At 33.7% G+C, this 9176-nt stretch overlaps 1 protein-coding gene across 2 annotated transcripts; it reads right to left on the reverse strand.

Annotated features, from left to right (window-relative positions):
- Positions 1-379: 379 nt before the first annotated feature.
- On the reverse strand, positions 380-7298 carry LOC114325235 (uncharacterized). Of its 2 annotated transcripts, none has more exons than XM_028273272.2 (2): positions 7195-7298; positions 380-943 (listed from the first exon to the last, which is right to left on the reverse strand). In XM_028273272.2, exons 1-2 carry the CDS (start codon positions 7217-7219, stop codon positions 504-506), a joined length of 465 nt encoding a protein of 154 aa, XP_028129073.1. In that variant the 5' UTR covers positions 7220-7298; the 3' UTR covers positions 380-503. The 2 variants fall into 2 exon arrangements, with proteins under 2 accessions (XP_028129073.1, XP_028129157.1); XM_028273356.1 differs by having other exon boundaries at positions 7127-7199.
- Positions 7299-9176: the final 1878 nt, after the last annotated feature.

Below are 9176 nucleotides of genomic sequence, written 5' to 3' on the forward strand. Positions count from 1 at the left end.
TGGAATAAACTGGTGTTTGATCGGCATATGGACAAGCGGTACGGCAATGGATAAGGACTTGTGACTCGGTGACACTCCTCCATAGATTCCTATCGGTAGGGCGTTAATGCCCAAAATCGGTGTACCTATATATGAGTTTAGAGGTACACATTAGTCAGGTTTATTTTCTGTCATACAAACTAGATGGCAGTTGGTAGCAAGCTCACTCTGTAAAGTGGAAAATTTGCTTAAGAATGATCTTTTGTTTCTCTGAGTCCGTCTTTAATTCTGGACTTGATGAGATTCGATTAAAACATGTGAAAGGAAAGAGTAGACTGTGAGAAGGAGAAGTATTTTAAAGTACATAATACAAAATTCAGATACACAAGATGAACTCGTATTACAGAGGTAAGCAGTGGATTAATATTTAATTACTTTATCTTTATAATCGAAAGTTTTTGTTATAATACAAAGCAGCACAATAAAAGATTTACAATATACTTATAGATATATTCTATCTCTCTTTATTTATCTGTTTTAGGATTAACAAACTCCAAACCATACTTTTCTCCGTTTCTAGCCAAGCACTCGAGGATCTTCTTCCCAATTTGACATTCAGGCAATTGTTTATTATCTAATTCTTTCTCACAAACCTTCCCCAGTTCATTTAACTTCGCTATCTTTGCTTCATCGCCTTTCATTGCTTTTGTAAGAGAAGTCACCATTCCAGACCTGACGAACTTTCCGTTTTCCATGATACCTGCTCCTTCAAATAGGCAGTCCATGAGGCAAAGACCTGTTTTAGTAGTTGGGATTTTTCTCTCTCTTAAAGTTTCGAAATCCTCCTTCGTTGCGCCGGTTTTAGAGCGACAGTTCCCCAGTAATATGTTGGTAGTTTGCCGGATTTTGTCTCCGATGAATGAGGCTTCTGTGGAGCTGTCCATGATAAAAAGCAGAAGAACAGCTGCAAAAAAACATATTATTATATAGATAATAAATTATGTAATATTAATAATATAAGCCAGGGTAAGACAAATGTAACAATACAAAACCATACCATAGAAAATGTTGAACATAATATATAGGTATCTGAGCCGTATCATTAAACTGGGACAACTAAATCAAGATTCTGAAATTAAAAGAACAATAAACCTGGCATTGACCGTTTAACGATATATTAGTGTATATCTTGAAAAACACGTCCAATCCTATAAGCGGATACAGGGGAGGGGGTCAACGGATCCATGGACCCCCTATCGTATTTAGTCTATAAGTATTTTTTTATTATTTTTTTCTGTTAACTCTAAACTTTAAGCCATCAGTACAACACTAAATTACACGACAACCGCTTCCAAAGAATTGAAAGAAGCCATAAAATCTAATAAAACACCCTTCTCTGAAAAATAATCTGCAGGCGCATTTGTTTGGGTACCGGTGAACCATAAACAACGAAAATATGTTTCTCAATTCAAAGAATAACAAAAATGATATTTTAAAATGCAAATATATTACACTGGGTACTGGGTATAAAACCTTATCTCATGAAAAGTCACGTTTGAAATTTACGATACAATAAAGATATCACATTGCAAAAAAATGATACTTTAGGTACGAATATTCAAAAATAAGCTACATTCATCATCATATAATGATCAATAATCACCATTCATCATAAAATTCATTCAAAGTTCAAAATCGTGTACATATTTAAAAAATGTATTTTCTCGGCTTTCTAGGTATTATAGAGCACTTTTCTTCATTTTTTTAAATCCAAAGTAACTCGAGTAGAGCCGTCTAACTAACGCAATACTAAATATCAAGGATGCTTTAGTTTTGTTATAAGGAATTAATTTATTTATAATAAAATAAAACTGCATATTTTTTCCTGTTGTAGACTTTTTAAAAAAACTTACCACACGTGTACCTATTAACGTTCAAAATACAAATATTCTTATTTGAAAGCTGTATAATTGTTTAAACAAGTTTAAAATTTTTGTTATAAAAAATAATAGTTACAAGATATTAACATTTATAAATTACTGCAAAAATAAGGGTTTTTTGCAATTATCTCCAATTGTTTATGTATTTCAAATTAGAAACTATTAAGATCTAGAATATTTATTCGAAACATTTTTCTCTAAAATCTACAAGGAATGTTTTATAGGCAAAAGCATGATTTTTTACACTTTATAATCGTTTAAAAACAAAACAATGTCGGATATTGAAGCAATTGAGAACGAAAAAAATTTTTAATGTTCTTTAGTTATGTCGAAATACTGTAAGTTAAAAAGGTACAAAATAAATTTCTCCTGTTTTAAGATTTTAATATAAATACTATTTTTAGTTTGGAATTATCTTCTATATCAAAATAAGCCACAATCCTTCAGTATTCACTATTCAGATTCAGGTAGATACATTTTACTCCCAAAATCATAATATAAAAGGACAAAGGACTGGTCATAAAATTGATATTGGTAAATCCATATAAATCCGTATCTGCTGGTTCGCACATTGTGTTACAAGCTTGTAAAAGCAATTCAAGAATTCTTGAAAATTGACTAATATAAACTCTGTTGCCAAATCTATCCGCTAAAAAAATTTTCTATACTCCGTCTACCGAACAGACGGAGTTATCACATGAATAAATCACAATATTTCTTCAAAATACCATAACGCACTCCCTTTTACACAATACCGATAACAAGGTATTCGGTATTATTGGTGTTATCGATATTGTGTAAAAGGGAGTGCGTTAAGATATTTTGAAAAAATATTGTGATTTATTCACGTGGTATTCGATAAACAGAGTATAATAATTTTGATTTTCCGGTAGAAAAAAAAATCGGCAGATTAATTTAAAAATTAAGAATTTTGATTTTTCTGTAGAAAAAAAGGAAAATTAGGTAGATCGGTAGATTTGACAGGTATTCGGTAGATCTGCCGAAAAATCGGTAGCTGTGGTATCACTGTATTTGAGGTAAGTCTGCCCCCCCCCCATTATGAATTTCTAGATCCGCGCCTGAGTATAACACATGCATAATATGTACCTACCAGTTTAAACCTACAGCTTGGCGTTCACAGCCCTTACCAGAATCTCTGCAGAAAAACTAGAAAAAACACAAGGGGCAATGGAAGGAGTCATGCTTGAAATATCACTGAGAGATAAGATCAGAAACACCGAGATAAGACAGAACGAAGATCAGGGATATCGTGAAGGAAATTAAAAAAATGAAATGGCTCTGGGCCGGTCACATAGCTAGTTATAATGATAACAGGTGCACGTGCACACGAAGAATCCTAGAATGAATACCAAGGAGGCGGACAGCATAAGACAACCTCAAAAGAGGTGGGTAGAACAAGTAAGAGCAGTGGCAGGCAAATAGTGGATTAAATCGGCGCAAGGTAGAGAAAGATGGAAACAATTATTGGGAGAGACCTACATTCGGGAGTTGATGGAAAATGGTTGACGAAGAACTGAAAGTACTCATTTATATAATTTTATACTCATTTGTATTTCTCAAATAAATACTTAGACCAGTATGGATGTATGGTTGCCAACTCTGGGGCTGTGCCAATTCAAGTAATATTCAGAGTATCCAGAGATTCCAGAATAAAGTATTACGGAACATCGTTGATGCTCCTTCGTATATCCGAAACGTCGACCTCCACAAGGATCTTGAGATGGAAGATGTAGACAAAGTCATCAAGAAGATGGCAGGTAGTCACGAACAACGGCTCCATAGTCATGTAAACATCGAGGCCATCCAGCTCCTCGATAATACTGGGCTAGAAAGAAGACTCAAATGAAGAAAACCATTTGAGTTAGTGTAAAGTGTTAGTGTAAAAGCACTAACATAGTGTTGTATTGTGTGTTAGTTTTAGTTTTAAAATTTCATACTTGTTAAAAAAAAATAAGAGGACACCATAGGGTTAAGATCTTAGATTATGTATCATTTAGTAATATAAGTTAAAGAAGAACTGATAATTGGTCAACTGATGACCAGATTTCAGTAGTCTAAACACAACTTGTGTTTAATAAAAAAAAAAAATTGTATTTCTAAAACATTTTTTTAGATTATTTTATTTCAATTTTATTAATTAAATACACACACCCAAACTTATATGGAATCATCTGATATTTCTTATTATTTCGCGCGAATTTAAAAAAACAAACACACGAAGTCAGACAATATTTATTTTAAAGCAATTTAATAACAAATACATAACAATTAAATAAAACAATAAAGTATTTAACAAACAAATTGAAACTACTTGTTTTAAAGTCAATAGCATAAAAAATTTCAATGTTTAAATAATTTTTATTTTTTTTTTGTTTATTTTTTGGTAGTCAGTGTTATCACCTCTAATCCTTATGCAAGCTTGTTTGCGTGGGCACGCTTCTAATCAAATTATCAACATTTTTTTGTGGTAGGTTACTTCATTCTTCAAGAGCAGCTTGTACTAGCCGTGCGGTTTTGTGGATTATTTCGGCGAGCTCTAATTTTTTTAAGCATATCCCACAAATACTCTATAGGGTTAAGCTCGAGTGATCAAGCAGGCCACTCCAAACAAGGGATACCTTCTGCATTAATGATGTCTCTAGTCACTCTAATGGTATGTGGAGGTCCATTATCATGCACGAAAATTAAATTTTCTCCTGTTGCACATCTGCAGAGTCTAACTACAGGTTATCAACATACATGTGAGCAGTTAAATTTTCTTCTTCTTCTTCTTCTTCTTCCTCTTTATAAGCAATTCTGCTTGTTCATTGGCGGATTGATACCTCTATGGAAGGTTGTCGCTCCATCTTTTGCGCGGTCGGCCGATACTTCTTCTGCCGATTGGTGATTTATCTCGTGCTATTTTGACCACACGTGTCTCCCCCATTCTGGTTATATGGTTGTTCCATTCTTTTTTTCTATTTAGTGTCCATTCGTTTATACACTGTACGTTACATTGTCTTCTAATATCTTCGTTCCTCTTTCGATCTCTTAGTGTATTTCCTGTAATTCTTCTCAGTACTCTCATCTCTGCCGTTTCCAGTAGTCTTTGTGTTGTGGCTGTATCGGGTCTTGTTTCTGATGCATATGTCATTATTGGTCTTACACTGGCTTTATAAATTCTTGACTTCATCTCAGTGTTAATATGTCGGTTTCGCCATATAGTGTTATTAAGGCATCCTGCCAATCTATTTGCTTTTTGTACTTGATTTCTCACTTCTTTGTCTAGGTCTCCGTAACTTGACAATGTAATTCCAAGGTATTTTACTTCCATTACTTGTTCAATACTGATACCATCAATTTCTATTTTGCATCTGATTGGTTCTTTACTGATTACTAAAGTTTTAGTTTTTTGAGATGAAATTGTTATATTGAATTCTTTTGCTCTTATGTTAAATCTGTGGACTAATCTTTGCAGACTATCTTCATCTTGGGCTATCAATATTGCGTCGTCTGCGTAGCAGAGTATTTTTACTTCTTAGTTAAATTTTATTGGATAAAAATTATAGGAGCTTTTTTACGGATCACAATTCCTCTCCAGAACATTACACTTCCCCTTGTATATTTGTGAACAGATCTGACAGTTTTCGCTCTTGCTTGTCTTCCTCGACCTCTAAGTACACGCTTTCGTGGGTCATCTGATTTTACACAAATCCTGACTTTTTCTGAAAATAGCACATTTTGTCAATTCCCCATGTTCCAGTTTTGGTGGTGAAGACACCAATTCAGGCGATCAATCTTGCACTGCCTGGATAACTCGAGAATCCATAACTGTCTCCTGCTGTATACTTCTTGACACGAACTCTTCTTCTTATCGTTTCAACTGAGACAGTTACACCTATAGCTTCCAAAAGCTGCCTTTGGAGCTGAAGGTAAGAAATGGGTAGATGTCTTCCAGCTGATTGGACAATTAAACGACCGTGGCGAGCCGTTATTACTTTTTAGCGACTTTCCCTTGCTTTATTTTTAAGCTTCCTAGTTCCTGTTACCTAGCAAAGGTTTTGGACAGAACGCCCTGTATTGCGCCTAGCTCTACAGCTATGTTCCTCTGAGAACATTACTTGCTCCACAAGACCAATAATATTTCCCCATTGTAAGTTCTACAACCCCACATGAGGCATATTTTCGTTGTTGGACGCAAAAGTTAGTTTATTTATTTTCATTCAATTTGCAACTCAAGCAAATAACCTATACCGTACCGAGCTGTACTATCTTATTGTCTTATCGATTTGTTTATTTTCAATAAAAACCCTTATTCTTCGCAACAATAACAAGTTTTTTCAAAAGAAATAAATATGGCTTCGAAATACATGGTGATTCCATATAAGTTTGGGTTGTGTATTTAAAATTATTTTGACAGTGATTTGAATTTCACACGCGCATATTGCTTGCCGTTTCTGGCACGCCAGAGGGTAGTAAAAAGAGTTTCCATTCATTGTAGTTTCTTTGAAGAAATTCGAAGGGTAAATTTATATCTAAATGAACAAAAATTGAAGAAATGGAACGATGAGAAAATAGAACTTGACAAAGATGGGTAGAAATCTTTCGGCATTTTAGAGTAGAACATATCCCACATTATGAAAATTTAAAAGTTTTAACGGAAATTTCCTTATGTTGTCCAGGCACTAATGCTGCTGTTGAAAGGGTATTTTCACTAGGGAATGATTATTGGAGCAGTGACAAGTTGCAACTTTCTGTAAAAACATTATCTACCGTAACAGTCAAATTTAATATGCAAAATGAAAGTTGTTCGGATGTGGCTACATTATTAGACGAACATCTTCAGTTAGCAAAAACAAAATCCACAAAAGAAAATACAGTTTTTATCGTTTTTTCTCATGTTTTTTTTTTTTTTCACCTATGAAATACTTGCAAAGTGTACTCTTTTTGAACAAAAAATAGTTAGTCACCTTACTATTAAGCATTTCCACCCATTTTTCTATATTAGGCTCTTTCTTGACATCATCCTGAACCTAATGCAAAGAGTTGTAAGTTTCTAGGTGCTATATTTAAAAATAAATTTAATTTGTGCTAAATTAACTGGTCTATTATATTGCTATTGTATGTTGTGCTATTATATTGTATTGCTATGAACCATAGACGTAATGACATGAACAAAAACTTGGTGATATGTCTAATGATATTACCTATTTTCATTATACAAATTTCTAATTACACTACAAAGAAAAACCAACATAACTTTTATAAACCTTACCTACGAGTATTTTTAATGCCCACATATCTAACCATATTATGTTTAATACTAATTGAAACAACTATATCAATTGTATTAAAAAATGGTAATCATTTTTAAGCTCAGCCAAGTGAATAAAATTGACCCTGAATAGTACAGTATCAGATGACATTGCGTTTTTCCGGTAATCAACCAAATGACATTAATATATCATCAAATTTTCATACAGGGTAGAGCAGAAAAAAATAATGGAATAAAACTTAAGGTGCTTTTGAACTTATTGTCGATAAATGCGTAAATTTAAAATAGGTACCTCGATACTACGAAACGCCATCCGACTGACCAACTGTGGGCTGTACCAGCAAATCCTATTCCATAATAGACTAGGCAGAAATCAAGTATCCAGCGCTTCCAAACTGGTTCTCTTCGGTTTCTCTAAAGGTAGAAGGCCCCTATAGAACGCCCCTACACAATCTTTCTTGTCCTTCAGGTTAATGGTTGAGGCATCGGACTAACTGCTCGATTCTTGAAAAAAAAAACTGAGAAAAAAACCCATCAACAAGTCTCGGAAAAAACAGTAGAAATGAAGACGACTCATGCTCCAAAAAAGGCAAATGACTTTTAGAACATGGAACATCCAAAGCCTCTCCAATAAAATAAATGAAGTTCTATATGAAATTGATAAAAATAAGAGTGATGTAGTCATCTGATCAGAAACAAAAAAGAAAGGAGAAGGATCAGATAACAGATAATCTCCTAGTAGATTGGCCCTTGTTTTATCATAGAGTTCATCCGAAAAATACGTCTATAATATATGTATAAGATCGTTGAATCTATAACTGTTGAGACTTCATCTGATACTAATACTTCATAATACTACGCATGCATGCTATTGGCCTTTAACACTGATGATGGATTATTTGTTAATCCGAAAACGTTTTGTGTCTTGTGTGTCATCCGAAAATGTGATGTAGCCCTTATTGGGGTCTTTTTAATACACCTTTTTACAAAGGATCCATAATTTTTTGTGATTTATGGATACAGCCAGATACAGGAATTTGATTTTCCTCGTGGGTTTTATTAGTATTATGTCCAATACAGAAACAAATTATTGGAGCCAGTTGCAATAAATTAATAAATACTTCCAAATTAATAGGAGAACAGTCAATAGATAAAAAAACGAAGACATCATATCTGTTAAGTATTGGATTTAATCGAAATTTATACAGAGATAATAAACATTGATCCATTTTTTTGTAATAGCTTTAAATACTAACACCAGAGATGAACTCGTTTTTATTAGGATCAGTATGTTTCTACTGCTTTTATTTCCATAAAGTTCTCCGAGAGACTGCAGCAATTACCGTACAGTGACATTGATATCTCATTCGGGTAAAGTACTTCTAACCATCATCAATGAAAGACTAAAATCAATTCTCTTACCACAATTAAATTCGTCCCAGGTAGGGAAATAAGATAAGTAACAAATTCTTAATATTCGTCAAATTATCGAAAAAATGTGGAGAGTTTAACACAAAAACATATTTGTGCTTTGTTGACTACTCCAAGGCCTTCGATAATGTAAAATGGGATAAAATGTGGCACATATTTAGAGAAATGGAAACGTCAGAACATCTGTTTCTATTTGTTCAAGAACTGTATGTAAATAATACTGCTAATGTAAGAGTTAATAATAGCATTTCAACAAACTTCTAATTGAAATCTGGAGTTCGACACGGATGTATAATATCCCCATTCTGTTGGACATATAACTAGAAAAAAGAAGGCATGAAACTAGTGGTAGTTGAAGGCAACGTAGCGGGAAAAAACCAGAGGAAGATCTTCAGCACGATGGTCGAACAAAATAAATTACATGACTGGTTGCTTATTCTCCGAAGCAAAACATCACGAACAGGAGAGAAATCTTTATGGTAGGGGAGCCCAAGCGGGGATTTTTGCAGTTACTCGAGCGCGTCAGATTATCATATGGAGAGAAACCTGGT

The sequence above is a fragment of the Diabrotica virgifera genome, chromosome 1 (genome assembly GCF_917563875.1).
Source record: "Diabrotica virgifera virgifera chromosome 1, PGI_DIABVI_V3a".
NCBI classification, from domain to species: Eukaryota; Metazoa; Arthropoda; class Insecta; order Coleoptera; family Chrysomelidae; genus Diabrotica; species Diabrotica virgifera.